General features: G+C 42.1%; 2 protein-coding genes across 3 annotated transcripts in view; both read left to right on the top strand.

The window, feature by feature from the left end:
* The window catches only part of ALKBH1 (alkB homolog 1, histone H2A dioxygenase), a 188,583-nt gene that overhangs the window by 91,280 nt on the left and 74,508 nt on the right, over positions 1-22,795 (top strand). The window lies entirely within an intron of this gene.
* SNW1 (SNW domain containing 1) overlaps positions 10,703-22,795 on the top strand; it is a 43,731-nt gene continuing 31,638 nt past the window's right edge. For both annotated transcript variants that reach the window (XM_028851722.2, XM_028851721.2), the window contains exons 1-3: positions 10,703-10,745; positions 16,503-16,656; positions 21,192-21,353. In XM_028851722.2, coding sequence (XP_028707555.1) covers positions 10,732-10,745; positions 16,503-16,656; positions 21,192-21,353 — 330 coding nt within the window. In that variant the 5' untranslated portion in view covers positions 10,703-10,731. The remainder of the gene's footprint in view (positions 10,746-16,502; positions 16,657-21,191; positions 21,354-22,795) is intronic.

Below are 22,795 nucleotides of genomic sequence, written 5' to 3'. Positions count from 1 at the left end.
TCCTCACTAACTCTTGTTATTGTCTATTTGGTTATAGCTGTCCTAGTGGGTAAGAAGTGGTATCTCATGGTTTGGAGCAGAGTTCATGACTGTAGATTGGATTTCTACCTTGAACTCCACAAATAAAGTCCCTTTCATCCTCAACCTTCACCCAGCCTCTGCCAAGTCTCTCACATCCCGGGTGGGAATGGGCTTCTGTCTGTGAGCAAGGATAGGCTTAAGTCAGTTCCACCTGTCAGACCCAGGCCTGCTCTTTCCCCTGTGGGATATCCTCCAAAAAAATCAGGGTGGGGGTCTTAGAATCTACCCACTATGAAGGAAATTATTTTTCCTATGAACTCAGCCTGGCCCTGCCCATTTAGACAGGTTTCTATCCTTGTGTTGGAAGGAACTAGACTCATTCTCCCTCAACTTTTCTGGATTCCCTCCAGAGAAACACTCTCACCTATGGCGGCTTCTCTTTATTGCCCTGGGAGGAATTTTTAATTGGTCTTTGTTATAAACAGGCATTTAAGGGTGGTTCATTTTGTACATGGGCTGTAAATTCCACCTGCCACACTGACTCTGACTTCTATTTTAAAACTAACATATTCTCAGCTCTTCATCTGAAGGAATAGCCCTGTATTATCGTTGGTACATAACTGGGTGATGGGTGTAAAAAGTCCTACTTTAGGAGCCTGTGTTGATGGCATTTTGAGGGGTGATCCCCAAGGTACATGTATGTCTGGTGAGCCAAGAAGAGCCTAGAGATGTGAGTGCCGCTAATATATGGAGGCTTGGCCATCGACTGGGTTCAGTTATCTTTCCTCTGCCAGTGATGAGATTGCCAGAGACACCATCCCCCTTGAGAAGGGGTCTGGGTAGGAAGTTCAAGGTCAGGTGAATAGATCAAAATCTCCCAACTTATTTTATATTTTATTTTATTTTTTTGAGACAGAGTCTCACTCTGTCACCCAGGCTGGAGTACAGTGGTACGATCTCAGCTCACTGCAACCTCCACCTCCTGGGTTCAAGCAATTCTCCTGCCTCAGCCTCCCATGTAGCTGGGATTACAGGTGCCGCCCCCATGCCCAGCTAATTTTTGTAGTTTTAGTAGAGACGGGGTTTCACCATGTTGCCCACGCTGGTCTCGAACTACTGATCTCAAGTGATCCACTTGCCTCGGCCTCCCAAAGTTCTGGGATTAGAGGTGTGAGCCACCATGCCCGGCCAAAATCTCCTAACTCTTAAAAGTCTGGAGCTAATTCAAAAGTTTTAAAGCATGTGAAGGACAAACAGAATATGTATGGTGGCCAGATTCAACCCGCAAGTCCCAGCTCTACCAGCCCACTGGTTTTGGTTTTTTGTTTTTGTTTTTTGAGATGGAGAGTTTCGCTCTTGTTGCCCAGGCTAGAGTGCGATGGCATGATCTCGGCTCACTGCAACCTCTGCCTCCCAGGTTCAAGCGATTCTCCTACCTCAGCCTCACAAGTAGCTGGGATTACAGGCACCCACCACCATGCCCAGCTAATTTTTTGTATTTTTAGTAGAGATGGGGTTTCATACGTTGGCCAGCCTGGTCTCCAACTCCTGATCTCATGATCTGCCCACCTTGGCCTCCCAAAGCACTGGGATTACAGGCGTGAGGCACTGCACCCGGCCTAGCCCACTAGTTTTTAGGACAAGACTATACAGTCTTTAACTTTGAATTCCCCCAAATTAGTACAGGGTTTAGTACAGAGAAAGAACTTGATACATTTTTATACACTTTTGAAGAATAAATTGATATTTATTTAGTACTCACTGTCAGCCAAGCACTTAAACACTTTACATTCATTACCCCCATGGCATCCTTATAGCCTTCTGAGGTAGAAAGACTTACTGAAGGTTCAGTAAAGTGGGGAGGAAGGCACGACTTGAACTCAGGTCTGTCTGACTCCAGATTTCTTAGTAAGGTAGAATCTTTCACTTGGGAGACAGTATGGTTAAGATCATGTTCTCTGGGCTGGGCACAGTGGCTCACACCTGTAACCCCAGCACTTTGGGAGGCTGAGGCAGGAGGATTGCTTGAGCCCAGGAGTTCAAGACCAGCCTGGGCAAAATAGTGGGACTCCATCTCTGCAAAACATAAGAAAATTAGCTGGGAGTGGTCGGCCACACCTGTAGTCCCAGCTACTTGAGAGGCTGAGGCAGGAGGATAGACTGAGCCCAGCAAGTCAAGGCTGCAAAAGAGTTATGATTGCACCCCTGCACCCCAACCTGGGTGATAGAGTGAGACCCTATCTCAAAAAAAGAAAGAAAGAAAGAAGGAAAGAAAGAAAGAAAGAGAGAGAGAGAGAGAGGAAGGAAGGAAGGAAGGAAGGAAGGAAGGAAGGAAGGAAGGAAGGAAGGAAGGAAGGAAGGAAGGAAGGAAGGAAAGGAAGGAAGGAAGGAAGGAAGGAAGGAAGGAAGGAAGGAAGGAAGGAAGGAAGGAAGGAGGAAAGAAAGAAAGGAAGAAAGGAAGAAAGAAAGAAAGATCATGTTCTCTGGGTTTAAGTTCCAGATTAGTTACTTTCTATTTGTCATCTTGGGCAACTTACATATCTAAGCCTCCATTTTCTTTTCTGTAAAATGTGGATAAAAAGAGTTAACTACTCACAAGGCTGTTACAAGGGATAAATGGGATAAATTGGCACAGAGGAGCTAATCAATAAATAATAACCATTATTATTATCCCAGTGTTTATCTCCTTAGGGTTATTAAATCACAACCTTAGCCTACAAACAGGCATATTCTAGTGGAATATCTTGTTACTAGAGAAGAGAGGGAAGAAATGTAGGCAGTCACTTCAGCTATCAGATGGCTGCCTTCTGGGCCAACAGCACGTTTGATAGGAACAAAAATGATCAAAACAAATGACAGAGCTCAGGGCAAGGGGCAAACTGTTCCCCTGCCAGGCTGTTTGATAGAAAAAGGAATGGTTATCTTGGTTCTAAAGCTTCAACCACACTGGATCCTTGTGTTTTCACAACCCTTAAGGTTAGAGCCAACTTTCAAAAAGAATAATTAAATCGGGAAAGAAATGGGGTCAGCAGGTTTCATAGTGCTTTTAAACAGAAAGTCTCAGAACTCATGGAAGGAAGTAGCTGACAGCAAAACTGCTTTCCTACTCATCAACCCAAAGAACTGCTTAATTCCAGAAGAAGATAGAGGAGCACGTCTCACCAAACACAAGTTGACCCTAACTCTTAAGTCATCTACAGCCAAAAAACTGATTCTGTACCTGGTTGATCATGCCTGTAAAAAATAAAAAATAAAAAAATTGATTCTGCCTATAAAATGACTGACATGTTTCAGAACATTTTTGGCTTACTTAATAAAAATTACTGTTCTATTTAGTAATCACATAAAAACAGAGATTGCATTCATGATTTTAATAATGAAATACCAAAATTAATATCCTGAAAGATGTGTACAATCTACATAAAGACAACTTCAAAATGTTATTGAAAGATATGAAGGAAGATTTTAATAAGTTAAAATCTAAACAGTGTTCCCGGCCAAAAGCGGTGGCTCACGTCTGTAATCCCAACAGTTTGGGAGCCCAAGGCAGGCAGATCACTTGAGTTCAGGGGTTCAAAACCAGCCTGGCCAACATGGTGAAACCCCATGTCTACTAAAAATACAAAAATTAGCCAAGTGTGATGGTGCACACCTGTAATCCCAGCTACTTAGGAGGCTGAGGCAGGAGAATCGCTTGAACCCAGGAGGCAGAGGTTGTAGGGAGCCAAGATCATGCAACTGCACTCCAGCCCAGGCAACAGAGCAAGACTCCATCACACAAAAACAAAAACCAGTGTTCTTGAGTGAGAAGACATAAAATTGTAAAGATATTGGCTCTCTCAAAATTAATTTATGGACAATTCAATGCCAACCAAAATGCCTATAGATGTTTTTCATAGAACGCAACAAAATAATTCTAAATTTCATGTGGAAAAAAAATGAAGAGATACTATATTATACTTTTTATTCACTTATTCATTTTATTACTTTTGCATTTTACTTAACTTTGCTTCTACAGCTTTATTGAAATGTAGTTCACACATCATAAAATCACCTTATTAAAGTATGCAGATTAGTGGTGTTTAGTATATTCAAAGTTGAACAACCATCACCACTAATTTTTCAACCCTCCCCCAAAAGAAACTCATACCTATTAACAATTATTCACCTTTCCTAACACCCCCACACCAGCCCTAGGTAAATACTTTTTGTCTCTATGGATTTGTTTATTCTAAACATTTTATATAAAGGTAATAATACAATATCTGGTCTTTTGTGACAGGCTTCTTTCATTTAGCATAATGTTTTCAAGGCTTCTGTAATAACAAATTTAACCTTGTCCAAAGAGAGATCTGGCTTTTGTCCTTAACTTCTTGGAAGTAATCTCTAAACTCCTGAAATGTCATGTCTAATAGGAATGTCTTTGTTTCCCTGAAGATCTTGGGACTTTTCACTTTCTTGATGATGTCCTTAACTTTTTATTTAGTCCAATTTCTCTATGTTTTCCTTTGTTGCTCATGCTTTTGGTATCTTACCTAAGAATTCTTTGCCAAATCCAAGATCATGAAGATCGACCCCTGTGTTTTCTTCTAAGAGTTTTACAGTTTTAGTTTTCACATTTAGGTCTTTGAGTTATTTTGAGTTAATTTTTGTATAGGGAAAGCAAAGGTCCAACTGCATTCTTCTGCATTTAGACATACAGTTTCCCAGCACCATTTGTTGAAAAAACAATTTCAATAATAGTTTTAGATGGTCTTGGTACCCTTGTTAAAAATCAGTTCACCATAAACATATGGGTTTATTTCAGGACTCTCAATTTTATTCCATTGATCTATGAGTCTATCCTTATGCTAGTACCACACTTGGATTACTATAGCTTTGTAGTAGGTTTTTGAAATTGGGAAATGTGAGTTCTACAACTTCGCTCTTCTTAAATTTTTATCACAAAAATTTTCAGGGCTGGGTGCAGTGGCTTATGTCACTTTGGGATGCCAGGCGGGAGGATCACTTCGGTCCAGGAGTTCAAGACCAGCCTGGGAAACATAGTGAGACCCTGTCTCTACAAAAAATAAAAAATCAGCCAGGCATGGTGGCACATGCCTATAGTCCTAGCTACTTGGGAGGCTGAGGTAGGAGGATCACTTGAGCCTGGGAGATTCAGGCTGTAGTGAACCGTGATCATACCACTGAACTTCAGCTTGAGCAACAGAGTGAGACCCTGCCTCAAAGAAAAAAAGAGTTAATTTTCATATATACATATAAAAGTTGAAACAATAGTTCAGTAAACACCTATACAGTCCATACTCCCCCATCTAGGCTTAAACAATTGTTAACATTCTGCTTTCCCTTTCATGCTCTCTCACACTCTCTCACTATAAACATACACACACACACACACACACACACACACACACACATTTTTTGTTGTTGAGATAAACTATTTGAAAGTAAATTGAGGCTGGGCATACTGGCTCATGCCTGCAATCCAAGCACTTTGGGAGGTCGGGTGGATGGAGCACCTGAGGTCAGTAGTTAGAGACCAGCCTGGCCAACATGGTAAAACTTTGTCTCTACTAAAAATGCAAAAATTAGCCAGTTATGGTGGCAGGCGCCTGTAATCCCAGCTACTGGGGAGGCTGAGGCAGGAGAATCACTTGAACCTGGGAGGCAGAGGTTGCAGTAAGCCAAGATTGCGCCACTGCACTCCAGCTTGGGTGACAAGAGCAAAATTCTGTCTCCAAACAAAAAACAAACAAAAAAGAAGAAAGTAAGTTGACACATTTCATCCCCAAACTCTCTGGCATGCATCTCCTAAGAATAAGGACGTTCTTCTACTTAACTACAATGTCATTAATACTCCTAAGATATGTAGCAAAAATTCCATAATGTAGTCTATCACCACTCCATATGCAACTTTCTCCAAATGTTCCACGAATATTTTTTATAGTTTTCCCCAACTGAACCAGAATCCCATCAAGGTTTACTAATTTTATGTGGCATGTCTTTTCAATCTGTTTTCATCTATTCTATTGACATCCATTCCATGACATTGACATTTTGTAGAGTCTCAGCCAGTTGTCTTGTAGAATGTCTCACATTCTGGATTTTTCTGATTGTTTCCTCATGCTTTTAAACTTGTTACTCTATCCCCTGAATTTCTTGTGAACTGGAAGTTAGGTCTGGTTTGGTCAGAAAATTGGGGAACTTCCAGCCAGGGGCAGTGGCTCATGCCTGTAATCCCAGTACTTTGGGAGGCCAAGGTGGGCGGATCACTTGAGGCCAGGAGTTCAAGACTAGCCTGGCCAACATGGTGAAACCCCATCTCTACTAAAAATACAAAAATTAGCCAGGCGTGCTTGCTCATGCCTGTAATCCCAGCTACTTGGAAGGCTGAGGCAGGAGAATCGCTTGAACCAGGGAGGCAGAGGTTGCAGTAAGACGAAATCGCACCACTGTACTCCACCCTGAGCAACAGAGGAAGACTCGGTCTCAAAAAAAAAAAGAAAGAAAACTGGGGAACTTCCTATTAGAAGCACCTAGTGTCAGACTGTTCCACTGTTAGTGAAGCAAAAGTGATGGCAGCCAAATCTCTCCATCGTAAAGGTATGTTATTTCTTTCGCAGTTCCTAAGTAATCATTGACTCTAGCCTTTTTAACTATACTTTAATGCAAACCAATATCTTAATTTTAAAAAAGTGATTTTTTTTTTTGAGACGGAGTCTGGCTGTGTTGCCCAGGCTGAAGTGTAGTGGCCGGATCTCAGCTCACTGCAAGCTCCGCCTCCTGGGTTTACGTCATTCTCCTGCCTCAGCCTCCCGAGTAGCTGGGACTACAGGCGCCCGCCATCACGCCTGGCTAGTTTTTTGTATTTTTTTTTAGTAAAGACGGGGTTTCACCGTGTTAGCCAGGATGGTCTCGATCTCCTGACCTCGTGATCCGCCTGTCTCAGCCTCCCAAAGTGCTGGGATTATAGGCTTGAGCCACCGCGCCTGGCCAAAAAAAAGTGTTTTAAACATTGAGAGGGCATGCAAAACACATCCAAAAAGTAAGAACAGTGAGGTGGGGCAGCTCTACTTTTTATCAGAGAATGATTATAATAATATAGCCATAATAACTAAAGCATAATGGCATCAGAGCATAAAGTACTGGCATTGAAATACATTTAAACATACATCCTATAGTAGAAAATGTTAGTTGGAATGTACCCCAGAAATAAAATTGAGTTCAACTGCCTCACTTTGCAGATGCAAAACCTGAACCTTAATAAATTTTATTAAGGCCAATTCATTAAGGCCAGAAAGCATAAGTAATTTTTGAGTGCTTATTCTATGCTGGGCATTATTCTAAGCGCTTCACATGATTAACTCATTTAATCCTCCCAATAGTTCTATTGAGGATAGGTTATACTGATTCCACGCCCCCTATCTTTTTTTTTTTGGCCAGTGAGAAAACTGAGATGGAAAGAAGTTAAATGACTCATCCAGGATCCACAGCTCATAAATTAGGGAGCTGGGCTCAGAAGTCAGGAAAGCTGACTCTAGAATCTGTGCTTAACTGGTCCTCCCTATCACCTCACAAGCTATATTACTTGTGGCTGCATAGCCACACCTACTTAGGAATCAAATTAGGCCCTAGATTCTCCAAGAACAATTCTACTCTCTATCCAGAATTCTAAGACTGGAGTGAATTGATTGCTTCTTGCAACCTGGCGCATTACTGATTCCAGCATGCACTGGGCTCTCTATATGAGTAGGCCGCTGCTAATTACCTATGATAATGAGGGATGGATAGGCACTGAAGATTCAGCATAGCTGAACACCAAACCCCCTCCCCAAAAAAACAAAAAGAAAGCACTTGGCCTTTGGGTATAATATTGTATCACGTTTGTAGTAGATTTGCTTTCTTAATTATGTTTTGATAGGATTGCTATTAAAGTCAGTTTCTATTCTCTACACACCCCCAAAACAGCGAGGGACTATGACCGGTGGAAATGTCTTGCATGATATGCCTCTGTGGAAAATGAGAGTGGATTGCAAAAGCTCTTCTCCACCCTGTTCTTTTCATCCTGCATAGGTCTTGGTCTATGTCTTACTGATTTCCCATGTTAATTATTTTAACCTTGTCCTCAGTAGCCTCCTTTGTCTCTCATTGCCATAGAAACCCATTCTGCCTTAAGAATGTCTTTCTTGCCTATTCCTTTGACCCAGGCCCTCTACTTAAGTCCTTCTTCAGCTGCAAATCACCTGCTGAATTAAATCTAAGCTCCTTGATCTTGGCTTCCAGGACGTTCTATAATTTGCTTCTCTGTTTTTCTCCTTTTACAAATAATACATTCCTGGAGCAGAGGTTAAAGTAGATCACTGTCAACCAAAATATTAACTGTAATAACTAACATATTTACATAGAACTTAAGAATTAAGTAAAAACATATCCACCTACATTACCTCATTTAAGGCTCATACTCTGCTGTATTATATATAATTATTTTACATTTATATAAATATAGATAAAGCAGATAACATGATCGCATTTTAAGTTCAATAAAACCGGGGCCCAAATAAATTAAATGACTTGCCCTATAAGAATTTATTGGTGCTATGGGTGCTGACGAGTTGGTGGGTGCGGCACACCAACATGGCACAAGTATACGTATGTAACAAACCTGCACGTTATGCACATGTACCCTAAAACTTAAAGTATAATAATAATAAAAAAAATTAAAAAAAATTACAGCTACGAAAAAAAAAGAATTTATTGGTGCTGAAGCTACATCTTTCTTTTTTTTTTTTTTTTTTTGAGACAGCATTTTGCTCTTGTTGCCAAGGCTGGAGTGCAATGGTGCAATCTCAGCTCACCACAACTTCCGCCTCCTGAGTTCAAGCGATTCTCCTGCCTCTGCCTCCCGAGTACTGGGGTTACAGGCATGCACCACTATGCCCGGCTAATTTTGTATTTTTAGTAGAGACGGAGTTTCTCCATGTTGGTCATGCTGGTCTCGAACTCCCGACCTCAGGTGATCTGCCTGCCTCCGCCTCCCAAAGTGCTGGGATTATGGGCACAAGCCACCATAACCGGCCAAAGCTACATCTTAAACTCTAATCTTCAGGCTCCCAGGCCATGCATGTTATATTACACAATGTGATGAATAATCCTGTATTTACCAAAAGTGTTTTTGGTTTACATGCTGTGGCAGGCAGAATTCCAGGATATCCTCCAAGATCTCCTCCTCACCCCACCCCCACAGTACATGACCTACATAACCCCTGGGGCCGTGACTATGAAGAGAGATCACTCCCCTGATTCTGTTATGCGGTGTGGCAGAGTTGATCTTTTTTTTTTTTTTTGGAGACAGAATTTTACTGTCACGCAGGCTGGAGTGCAATGATGCCATCTCGGCTCACTGCAACCTCCACCTCCTGGGTTAAAGCAATTCTTGTATCTCAGCCTCCCTAGTAGCTGGGAAAACAGGAGCACACCACCACACCCAGCTTTTTTTTTTTTTTTTTTTTTTTGAGACGGAGTCTCACTCTGTCGCCAGGCTGGAGTGCAGTGGCGTGATCTCGGCTCACTGCAACCTCCATCTCCCGATTCACACGATTCTCCTGCCTCAGCCTCCCGAGTAGCCGGGACTACAGGAGCACACCACCACACCCAGATAATTTTTGTATTTTTAGTAGAGACAGAGTTTCACCATGTTGCCCAGGCTAGTGTGGAACCCCTGAGCTCAGACAATCCGACCGCCCCGGCTTCCCAAAGTGCTAGGATTACAGGTGTGAGCTACCGCGCCCGGCCAAGAGTTGATCTCAAAACAGGGAGATTATCCAGGTAAGCCTGATCTAATCACACGAGCCCTTTAAAAGCAGAGCATTTTTCTCCAACGGTGGCAGAAGAGGAGACAGAAAGATGTGCTTCAGCTGGCCCGGGAGCAAGCAAACATCCATGTTGTGAACTACCAATAAATAGGGTTCATGTGGGAAGGAGTTGAGAGTGATCCCTAGGAGCTGAGGGTGGCCACCACTAGCAGCACACAACAAAACAGGGAAGTCGATCCCACAACCGCCAGGAACTGATTTCTGCAAACAAGAATGAGTTAGAAGATGGATTTTTCTCCAGAGCCTCCTATGAGATTTCAGCCTTGTCATACCCTGGGCAGGGAACCCAGACGCTCGGTAAATTACCAAGGATTACAAAATATCTCCCCAGGAGATTGTTTTGGGTGGTAGGAGGATACGGTTTAAAGAAAAGTTTTGAGTATGAATGTTTTCAGAGTCCAAGAACTCTCCATTAGCCAGTCTCACTATTACCTATCGTTTTAAACTCCCTATCACCCTTTCACTTACAGAGCTGTCCCGGGGAAGCTTTTGTATTTTGTACCCTTTCTGGGGGAATGGGGCTGAGTAAGGAACGTAATAAAGCGGCCTAAACAGCATCTCCCTCTATCTTTGATATTTTGCCTAGGGAACGCCCTATCATGTCGCATATAAGCGATCGAGTTATGTATTTGTTGCTAGCTGAAGAGATTATTCCTTGATAACCGCTTGGTCCGGTCAGAATAGAAACGAATGGTACTCCCGTTCAAAGAACTACAAATCCCAGAAGGCCTTTCGGCCAGAGCGCCTGCGCATCGCGCGCTCCTTCCTTTCCGCTCCTCATCATCTGGAAAGACCCGCCCCGCGGTGCTGTCGCTCGCGCTGGAAGAAGCGGAAGAAGATGGCGCTCACCAGGTGGGTTGTTGATTGGGGTCCTCGATACGGAAGGGTCTGGGAGTACCAATCTTTTTCATTTCTCTTCCCATACTCTTGGGGCGGTGACCTGACCCGGGGCACAGAATGACGTGGGCCAAAACTACGGCTACGTCCTCCCGCTGGCCGCCGCTACGACTAGGCCTAGTCGAAGCTGGGGTCTTTCCGCGGTTTCCCGGGTTTAGTTCACCCCTCACCGAGGCCGAAAGCCGCGGCGTGGCCTCAGACACTGAAGACTGCATTTTTCGCTTAAGCATCTTGCGGGGAGCGAATAACGCTCCCTCAGGTCCGCGGCTCGGGCGAACAAGAAGGGGTTGGGGACGGTAGTGGCTTATTTGGGCGGAGTGAAGCGCACGGGCTGCGACTGCGCGGCTTTCCGGCCGTTTGCCTGTGTCCCGAAACAAGGATTCCTGAAAAAAGGGACCCGGAGCTGAACAGAGATTTAAATGAGCCACACTAGTGGCAGCTGTCTGCTGATATGCGCCACTGCTCCGCACTTTAACTTTGGAGCTTAGAATTTCTTCCGTAGATAGAACCACCTCAGAGTTTTGCTGTTTTCGGTTACCTTAGTAACTGTCTGTAAAGTGCTCCTTGCCTTTAAGAAAAAGATGCTTTCCAGTGGGAGAGTCCGAGAAGTTACGCTACCCCTGCTAGTCCCCAACGTTGCTGCCCCACCTTAAGTGGGAAAACTTTACATGCGAACTGAACAGGAAAAGTCTAGTGTTCAGGAAGGTTGTAGAGAAAGTAGTCCTTTTAGGACATCAACTTGAGCCCTCTTAACACCCTTCATTCTCCTCACGCATGTTTTTTTGTTTTTTTCTGGCTGATGACAGTATGAATCCAAAAAATTACTTTGGGAATTACTGTTGGTGCTTTGCTCTGTCCTGGGGATTGTGTACACAGAAGAAAATCTGTCTTTGGCAACAGGGAAGATGGGGTACAAGGTATACAGACATAAAACAATCACAGAACACAAAATGCACATTTGTGTTATACTAACCTTAGTGCAAAAAGAATTAGATGGAATAAGTTGTGTGGGCTGGAGAGTTTTCTTTCCCCTCTCCTTTCTAAAAATTTTTTTGCCTTTTTTTTTAAAAAACTATTTTTTTGAGATGGAGTCTTGCTATGTTGGCCAGGTTGGTCTTTAACTCTTGGCCTCAAGCAGTCCTCCTGTTTCGGCCTCCAAAAGTGCCAGGCGTGAGCCACCATGCCCGGCATCTGAATTTTTTTTTAATAAAAAGCTAGAAATGGGGTGTCACTGCGTTGGCCAGGGTGGTCTTCAACTCCTGGCCTCCATCAGTCTTCTCACCTAGGCTTCCCAAACTGCTGGGATTGCAGGCATGAGCTACCATGCCCAGCCAAGAGTTTTTTCTTTAGTAAATGTTACAGGCAGCAAACATTTGAGTACCCTCCAGGTGTGAGACACTGTGTCATAGACTAGTAAAGTTATGAGGGGAGACTTCGTGGAAAAGGTGGAATTTGAAATGGACACACAGGAAAAATTTCTAGAAATGTGATGGGTATTTTTTTATTTTATTTTTTGATGCAGGGTCTCACTCTTGCCCAGGCTGGAGTGCAGTGACCCAATCACAGCCCACTGCATCTTCAACCTCCCAAGGCTCAGGTGATCCTCCTGCCTCAGAGTAGCTGGGACTATAGACGCTTGCCTTGATGCCCAGTTAATTTTTGGTTTTTTAGTAGAGGTGGGGTTTTGCCATGTTGCCCAGCCTGTTCTTGAACTGGGCTTAAGTGATCCACCCATCTCAGCCACCACATCGTGTGGCCTGTCATGGGTATTGTGTGCTTAAAATTGCAGTGGCAGAATGCAGTATTCAAATGACCAGTCTTGGGGACTCCAGAGCTTTCCATACCTACCATCTGGGGTTCCTCAGTATTCTTTGTAACATCCTTTAAACCAGTAAACGCATTTCCCTGAGTTCTGTGAGCTACCCTAGCAAATTAGTTGAACCTGAGGATGAGGTCATGGGAACCCTGGTTTGTAGTCAGTTGGCCGGTGACCTGGACCTACTATTGGCATCTGAAGTAAGGGCAGTCTTGAGGGACTGAGCCCTCGACCTGTGACATCTGACACTATCTCCAGGTAGATAACATCAAAAATGAATTGAATTAGAGGACACTTGACTGGTGTCCAGTAAACAATTGATAGCTTGCTTGATACGTGGGGAAAAACCATCATGTATCTGGTATCAGAAGTGTTGTGTGTTGTTGATTGTTGAGTGAAATAATAGGAGAAACTGAATTTGTTTTAATTTTATACTCTATCCACATGGAGCTTACATTCTACTGGGATAGAAAGACTATGAGTAAAATCATAATGCAATTTCAGGTAATACACGCTAGGAATAAAAGAGGGTTAGAGAGTGACTCAAAGTTTGGGGTGAAGTGGCTATTTTGGGTAAGATGGTCAGAAAACAGCTCTAGAGAGAGGTAACTGAGCAGAGACATGAGTGCTAAGATGCAAGCTGTTGAAAGATCTGGGGCTACTCTAGGCATACTGCCTATGGGATAGCCCTGCTCCTCAAGGAGCAGTCACAGAAGAAGACATCTGGAGAAGAGTTTTCTATAAAAGCATACGAAAATTTGTTCTGTGTTTTCGTTTTTGTTTTTTTGGTTATGTTTTGTTTTGTTTTGTTTTGTTTTGTTTTTTGAGGCAGAGTCTCACTCTCACCCAGGCTGGAGTGCAGTGGAGCAATCTCAGCTCACTGCAAACTCCACCTCCCAGGTTCAAGTGATTTTCCTGCCTCAGCTGGGATTACAGGCATCCGCCACCATGCCTGGCTAATTTTTGTATTTTTAGTAGAGACAGGGCTTCACTATGTTGGCATGGCTGGTCTTGAACTCCTGGCCTCAAGTAATCCACCTGCTTTGACCTCCCAAAGTGTTGGGATTACAGGTGTGAGCCACCTCGCCCAGCCGGAAAAATTGTAATTGATTGAGACAGACAGACAGATAGATTTTATGGCGGAAGGAATAGCCAATGTAAAGATCCTGAGATGGCTTAAGGTAAGATAAGAAGGCTATAGCGAAATGAAGATGGTGAGTGCCGGGGAAGAGTGTATTTATTTCTCCTACAGCATTTAAGGAGCTCCAGCTGTGAAGTTAAAAGTCTTGGAGCATTAGGGATGAAAGAAGTATAAGGTGTGATTCCTGCAGAGCTGCTCACAGTCTTGTGAAAACAGAGTAGATAAATGAGTAGATGATTGCAGTACAGTAAGATAATGTTGTAGTAGTGGTATATAGAGGGTTGTAGGGGAGCATAGAGACGGGCATTTAACCCAAACTGGAAGAGTCATGGTACAGCCCTAAAACTATCAAACATATGGAACCTGTATTGAAAGTGCCTAGATACTATGCCAACAGGTTCATGGATTTCTCTCATTTAATATTTATAAGAACCTTATGAAGTAGATACTCTTATGAACTATTATTACAGATGAGAAAACAGATTCAGAGAGGTAAGTAGCTTATCCAGGTTAGTAAGTGGCATAGGTCAGATCTGAAATCTAAGCCTAGCCATCACTTACCGCCCCAGACTGGATTAGATCCCTATCATGTAGACTCATAGCATCTGTATCTTAACATCATAACTTAACATGTGTAATTATAGATTTGTGTGATTTTTTTTTTGTTCTCTGTCTCTGCAAGACTCCGTTTATAGTCTCATGCCTAGCATAGTGCTTGAACCCAAATAATAAATATTTTTGAATAATTAATAAGCTCTGCTACTTAGGTATGCTTCCTATCCAAGAATCACAAAGGAACTAAGGTTGTTTTCTCCATATTCAGCCATCAGGATCCTTTTGTAGTACTTTAGAGTATCACTATAATACTTTAATACTTAAAAGTTGTTAAGAACAGTTTAGTAGAAAGGTTACCTTGACTAAAGAATAAGCTGCATCTTCAGGGCTTTTGCTTTGATTCTTTGGTCTCTTAAGTTTTTTTGTTGTTGTTGTTTGTTTGTTTTAGAAGGAGTTTTGCTGTTGTTGCCCAGGCTAGAGTGCAATGATGCAATCTTGGCTCACTGTACCCTCCACCTACCGGGTTCAAGTGATTCTCCTACCTCAGCCTCCCAAGTGGCTGGGATTACAGGCACGCACCATCACGCCCGGCTAATTTTGTATTTTTAGTAGAGACAGGGTTTCACCATGTTGGTCAGGCTGGTCTTGAACTCCTGACCTCAGGTGATCCACCCACCTCGGCCTCCCAAAGTGCTGGGATTACAGGTGTGAGCCACCATGGCTGGCCTGGCCTCTAAGTTTTAAATTTCATTCTAGATTCCCTTGGCACTTAAATATACAACTCGTGTTTATTTTAGCTACCTCTTTGTTCTAATCCTAGTTCTTTTGTATTTACACTGAAGTAGTTTAAGGAGCATAAGGGTAAAAATGTTAAAAATAAGGAGTAGCCAGGCATGGTGGCTCATGCCAGTAATCCTAGTACTTTGGGAGGGTGAGGCTGATGGATCACTTGAGGTCAGGAGTTTGAGACCAGCCTGACCAACATGGGCCAACATGACAAAAACCTGTCTCTACTAAAAATACAAAAATTAGGGGTGTGGTGGCACGCACCTGTAATCCCAGCTCCTTGGGAGACTGAGGCATGAGAATCACATGAATCCAGGAGACAGAGGTTTCAGTGAGCCGAGTTTGCTCCACTGCACTCGAGGCTGGGCAACAGCACGAGACTCTGTCTCAAAAAAAATAAAAGGAGTATAAGAATAGCAAGTATATACTGGACAGTTTATCCCTGGATTTTTAGGAATGTTTACTTGCTTGTTATAAGAAATATGGAAACAGGCTGAGTGTGGTGGCTCACACCTGTAATCCTAGCACTTTGGGAGGCCGAGGCAGGCAGGTCATCTGTGGTCAGGAGTTCGAGACCAACCTGGCCAACATGGTGAAACCCTGTCTCTACTGAAAATACAAAAATTAGCTGGGTGTGATGCCGCACATCTGTAATCCCAGCTACTTGGGAGAGTGAGGCAGGAAAATTACTTGAACCCAGGAGGTGGGGGCTGCAGTGAGCCGAGATGGTGCCACTGCACTCCAGCCTGGGTGACACAGAGAGACTCTGTCTCAAAAAGAAAAAAAAAAGACAAATATGGAAGCGTGGCCAAATGTGGTGGCTCACGCCTGTAATTCCAGCACTTTGAGAGGCCGAAGTCAGCGGATTACTTGAGGTCAAGTTCAAGACCAGCCTGGCCAACATGGTGAAATCCCATCTCTACTAAAATTGCAAAAATTAGCGTGGTGTGGTGACACATGCCTGTAATCCCAGCTACTTGGGAGGCTGAGGCAGGAGAATCACTTGAACCCAGGAGGCAGAGGTTGCACAGAGTGGAGATGGTACCACTGTATTCCAGCCTGGGCAACAGAGTGAGACTTTTTCTCAAAAAAAAAAAAAAAAAAAAAGGGAAATACGGAAGCATAAATGCTTAAGAGTTTGTCTATTATATGAAATATATGTTAATTTTTTATTCTGGACATCATTTGCTATTGTCCTAGTCAGATGTTTTTACTGTGTGTCTTTGAGTACTTCTGTCTTCCACATGTTATAAAATGACTAATATTGAGTACTACCATAAATCATTGAAAAATCGGCTGTTTCGCTGAAAAGTAAAAGCATTGTAGGAAAATTTGTCTCTGTGGCCAAGTTGCAGTGGTCAAATTAAACATAAGCGTTTTTTAAATTTCTGACTTTTATTATCTTTGCTTATAGCTTTTTACCCGCACCTACTCAGCTATCTCAGGACCAGCTTGAGGCTGAAGAAAAGGCAAGATCCCAAAGATCGCGGCAGACCTCACTGGTCTCCTCCCGAAGAGAGCCTCCTCCGTACGGATACCGGAAAGGCTGGATACCTCGGTTATTAGAGGTACATATGGATCTTAAGTTTAAATTTATTAAGTTGTGCTGAAATTTATAGCACACTATAACATAAATTTAAATGTTAGGACCTCTGATTATGAATGTCAGTGTGATAGAAATTCTGGTTATGCGCTCTCAAGATGTATATTTTGCTCAGAAGATGTATCATTTTCTTTTTGCTTATTATCTGTCACTGCTTTGTGGTCACTAGAGAATTGTACCATTTGTCTATTCCTATATCAAACTATTAAATATTTACCAGAAAACTAACATTTTGTAAATCCAGGAATTATAGCATATGGAAAATAATGGGAAGGTAAAAAGATAAGAGAGATGAAAGTGGATTTCATGTTTGGGCTCCTCCTCCTCCCCTCCAGTAATACCACATAACCCTGAAGAGAGAACTTTCTTTCAGGGAAAAACTCCAGTAGCACTTCCTTTGCTAATTTCTTTCTCTTCACTTGTTTTCTTACCTTTAATTTGAGAATGTTAATATATATATGATATATAGGTTAAATATGTTTTTGTGGGTATAAGAGACAAAATTTGGTTGATTTGAAGGCAATGAGAGAGAAGGAACCATCTGGAATAGCCCTTTCTATTGCTAGCTTGTTGCCAAAGAACAAGCCTCCGGTCGGGCACAGTGGCTCACACCTGTAATCCCAGCACTTTGGGGGGCCGAGGCGGGCGGATCACCTGAGGTCAGGAGTTTGAGACCAGCCTGACCAATATGGAGCAACCCCATCTCTACTAAAAATACAAAATTAGCCAGGCGTGGTGGCTCGTGCCTGTAATCCCAGCTACTCCGGAAGCTGAGGCAGGAGAGTTGCTTGAACCTGGGAGGCGGAGGTTACAGTGAGCCGAGATCGCACCGTTGCACTCCAGCCTGGACAACAACAGCAAAACTCTGTCTCAATAAAAAATAAAAATAAAAAGAGCAAGCTTCCTTGGCAGCACCTATTCTAATTACTCAGGATCCTTTACATTAATTAATTAGTTTTATTTTTGGGATGGAATCTCACTGCATTTCCCAGGCTGGGGTGCAGTGGTGTGATCTCAGCTCACTGCAACCTCCGCCTCCCAGGTTCAAGTGATTCTCCTGCCTCAGCCTCCCAAGTAGCCGGGATTTTACAGGCACAGGCCACCATGCCTAGCTAATTTTCTATATTTTTAGTAAAGACAGGGTTTCACCATGTTGGCTAGGCTGGTTTTGAACTCCTGACTTCAGGTGATCCACCTGCCTCGGCTTCCCAAAGTGCTGGGATTACAGGCCTGAGCCACCGCACCTGGCCTACATTAATTTAATACATATTCCTTTCCCTGATTCTAGGGCAGCGTTGCCATGCTTGACCACTGTCTTCACTAGGGAGAAAAGCAAACATTTGAGACACATATTTCCTCCTCAGGACTCCCTCCACTTTAATCAAGCCTTTTCCTTCTCTCTCAGTATTCCTTCTGATTCCTGCATATTTTGCTTCTTCATGTCCCAACAAATACATCTGCCCTATTAAAAATCTGAAGTGTCTATATCATTCCCAGTTATTTTCGTTTTATCACTTTTCTTTTTTTTTTTTTTTTATTTTAAAGACAAAAATCTCGCCCTGTCACCCAGGCTAGAGTGTAGGGGTGCGATCTCAGCTCACTGCAACCTCTGCCTCAGCCTCCCGAGTAGCTGGGATTATAGGCGCGCATCACCATACCTGGCTAATTTTTGTGTTTTTAGTAGAGGCAGAGTTTCGCCATGTTGGCCAGGCTGGTCTTGAGCTCCTGACCTCAAGCAATCCACCTGCCTTGGCCTCCCAACGTGCTGGGATTACAGGTGTGAGCCATTAAGCCCAGCCATCACCCCATCACTTTTCTTTGTTCTGTCCTTACTGGTTATGATTTTTACTTCACAAGTATGAAGGGCTCATGCCTTTTTTCACATGCCTTCAAGTAGTGATCGTAGTATCCACTGAATTGATAGTTGTAGCTTAGAGTCCTACCAGAAGCCATCTGTATTCTCAATCTCTTCCATATCTCAGTCCCCTGGCTACCAGACTTTTTTTTTTTTTTTTTTTTTTTGAGACGGAGTCTTGCTCTGTCACCAGACTGGAGTACAGTGGCGCAATCTCAGCTCACTGCAACCTCGCCTTCCGGGTTCAAGCAGTTCTCTGCCTCAGCCTCCCGAATAGCTGGGATTACAGGCGTCCGCCACCTCGCCCGGCTAATTTTTTTGTATTTTTAGTAGAAACGGGATTTCACCATCTTGGTCAGGCTGGTCTTGAACTCCTGACCTCGTGATCCACCTGCCTCGGCCTCCCAAAGTGCTGGGATTACAGCTGTGAGCCACCGTACCTGGCTCATACTCTTTATTAGAGTTTATAAGAGGAACACCCAACTAGATCATATCTTGTCCTATGTATTCCAAAAAACCCACATGTAGGTTTTTTTGTTGTTTTTTTGTCAGCTTTCCTCTGGTCCTTATGAATGCTGGTGTGTGAAGGCCAGTCATATTGCAATTATTAAGGGATTTTTGTTGCTTTTGTTTTCTCTGATAGTGTAATTTGTGGGAGGCAGAGCAAGATGAAAGATTATCAAGGAGTCTTACCTGGGGAAAAAAAGTAGTGATTGGCGGCGTCATCTAATAGAGGAGTTGAGTGTCTCTGTTGAGGCATTATAAATATTGTTTGGTCTGTCAATAGGTTGCACCATGAGGGTGACAGGCATCACCTTACATAGAATGGAAATCTCATCCATGCATTTCAGCATTACAATACTTGGTTGCTATTAGGTTTTTAGATTCCTACTTGACTATTAGTGGTTTCATATATCCTGGTGGAACAGAACAGTTTATTTGAAAATCAAGTTGAAATGGCCAGCTAATCTGGAAATGCTATGGATGCTGCTTGAGGGGAGTGAATGTTCTGTGGAAGAAGGCATTTTATTCTAGTTTTCAAAATAAAAGCTGTGATTTTCTGGCAATCTTAATGACCACATAATGCTACATCTACAGTTCTGAAGTGCTTATTATAGTTGAAAAACTCTAGCAAATCCAAGCATGTGTCAGATTGATGGCCTGGGTACCGGAAGCACTTTTCTTAGGAATGCTTTAACTCTTTCTCATTTACAAGAAAATGTCTCTCAGCGTTATTCTCTTGGTTTTCAAAAACTTCAAACATCTCTTTAGCAAATAAGCATATTGTACTTAGGAACTCATATATCTTAGATCTAACGGAGTATTACTTAAAGAGGTCTTGTAAAAGTGAATATTTTCTTTTTTTTTTCTGTCAAACCCCCTCTAAATGATTAAATTTAATTTGTGTTTTCTATCATTTCTTAATAGTACTCGTTTGGCTGTTTTGAGCTAAAAGAAAGGTATTTCATAGTAGTAGAAAATACAAAGCTTTTCGGAGTTTCAAACGATCTGGTTCAGGTGCTGCATATAATACCTGCGAGATCTCAGGAAAACCGCTTAATTTTTCTAAACCTGAATGTTTCCTTTTAAAATACAATGATGTTAAAGAGTTACAAGGATTAAATGAGATAATACAAGTGTGAATCATGTTTAAAGTGTACTAAGCAAATACTGCTAAATTTTTTAACACTACTTAAAAATTATACTTGATCCTCATGTTTGCTTGATAAACCTTTTCAAAATATTACATTTCATCAGCAAACTTTATTTAGCTTGTTCTACTTTAGCAGTCTCAGTTCTCTCTCCTAAATAATTATGTATAATCACTAGTAGAAATGTAGTAAACTCATTTCTGGATCCTTCCTGTTGTATTCATTTGCTTCTCACATAACAATGAATAAATAATATGTTAATAAAATCTGATTCCAAGAAAAAATCTTTTATATTTCTGCCCCAAATGTAGCTTTACCTGTTCCTCACTAAAATATGTATATATATGCTAAAATATATGCACATATATTTTGCCTTGTCCTAGCCATTTTGCTTAGTTTTGTCCTGCATATATGAAATCCACATTGTCTTGCTATATTCTGTAAGTCCCTTCATGATCTGGTGTTTTTTACTCATATAACTTGTGCCTCAAGCTCTGCTGTCCTTATTAAGCTGTTAGCCCCACTGAATTCTCATTTCCTAAAATATGCCAAGCTCATTCTTGCAGCAGGGCCTTCACGTTGGCTATTTGATCCGTCTAGAAAATGCTTCCTGTCTGTCTGTGTGTGTGTGTGTGTGTGTGTGTGTGTGTGTGTGTGTGTACACACATCTTCCCATGACTGCTTTCTAATCATTTAGGCTTTAGCTCACATGTTACTTCTTCACAAAGGCTGTCCCCAACCATCCTATCAAAAGTAGCCCCTTTTCCCAGTCTTGATTTTTATGTTACCTTCATGGTACTTATCACAAGCCAAAGAATGTGTTTTTTTCTATCTTTGCCTACTAGAATGTAAACTCCGCAAGAGACAGGGACCTCTGCTGTATCTCTAGCATCTAACATACTAAGGACTCAACAATTACTTGTTGAATGAATGAATATATCTTGAATGTCAAATGATGATTAACTATTTTATTTAACTACTTCTAATGTGTAGGATTTTGGAGATGGAGGTGCCTTCCCAGAGATCCATGTGGCCCAGTATCCACTGGATATGGGACGAAAGAAAAAAATGTCGAATGCACTGGCCATTCAGGTGGATTCTGAAGGAAAAATTAAATATGATGCAATCGCTCGACAAGGACAGTCAAAAGACAAGGTAATCCTCTCATGTTTTCCCTCAATGATAAATATTTTAGGAAATATTTTAAATTTTGTGGACATGATGAATTTCTTGCTGTTTGAATTATGTTAAAAGTAGCAATGGCTGGACCTGGTGGTTTGTACCTATATTCCCAGCTACTTGAGCAGCAGAGGCAGGAGGTTTGATTGAGCCCAAGAGTTTGAGGATACAGCAAGCCACTGCACTCTTGCTTGGGTGGCAATACCTTGTTTTAAAAGGGGGAAAAAAGTACATTTTAAAAGTTACTTTATATTACTAGCATTCTAAAACTGCCAGTAAATTTTTTAAAATCTGCAATCCCAGAGCCTTACCATCAACTTTTAATTTCTCCTGTAGTTTCTTCTAGTTTTTTCCTGTAGTCTTTACTGATTTCCTCCATGTACTTAGAGTACTTAGGTATTTAATAGTTCATTTGAATATACTAAATTACACAAACTTCCTTTGCCCTAAATTAAATACAAAACTAGCATTTGCTATCCAGATTTAGGATGGCCCTGCTACGAAGTAATCCATAGGCCAAAAATAAAATTTGCTTAAAATAATCTCATCACAGAACAGCTACACTCAGGGCCAAGGAACTATTTTTAAGAAGACCTAGTTTTTTGTTTTTTTTTTCCTTGTAAATAAATACTCAAGATAGAAGTGAAAGATTTCTTTAGAACTGATGATGTTTGGAAAAATACTTGAGAGCTTTCAGTACCTATCATTTGCCTCTCTGTCCCCCGCAAACTTTTTCAATTTACCCTCTAAAATAACACTAACAACCCATCCTTTTCTTCTGCATCATGGCTGCTGAGCTTTGGGGGAAGACAATTATGCAGTCATGCAGATTTATATCTCCTGTTTCAGCTCAGCTCCCTTGGTATTCCTGCCAAACTTTAATTCCTACTCCTCTCATCCCATCTCATTCTTAGCAGGTGACTCCCCCATCTATTTGGATATAAAGACTATTGGAAGAAAATTGTCAATTTTCTTCATCCTGCACTGTGTTTTTTCTTTGACTTTTACTTTTGTTTTTGCATCAAATGCCTTCTTCTGTCTAAGCCTAATCTTTTTTTTATTTTTATTTTTTGTTTTTTTGAGACAGGGTCTTCTTCAGTTGCCCAGGCTGGAGTGCAGTGATCATGATCATGGCTCACTGAAGCCTCAACTTTCTGGGCTCAAGCAATCCTCCCACCTCAGCTTCTCAAGTGGCTGAGACCCCAGGTGTGCACCACCATGCCCGGCTAATTTATTATTTTTTTGTAGAGGTGGGATATCCCTATGTTGCTCAAGCTGGTGTTGAAGTTTTGGGCTCAAGCAATCCTCCTGCCTCCACCACCCAAAGTGCTGGGATCACAGGCGTGAGCTACTGCGCCTGGATCTACACCTAATCTTGCCATATGTGTTCTGGATCTCAATCCCTTCCCTCTTTCTTT

Source organism: Macaca mulatta, chromosome 7 (assembly GCF_049350105.2).
Source record: "Macaca mulatta isolate MMU2019108-1 chromosome 7, T2T-MMU8v2.0, whole genome shotgun sequence".
Lineage (NCBI taxonomy): Eukaryota > Metazoa > Chordata > Mammalia > Primates > Cercopithecidae > Macaca > Macaca mulatta.
Note: the sequence above shows the minus strand (reverse complement) of the source record. Positions and strands in the feature narration are given on the sequence as shown.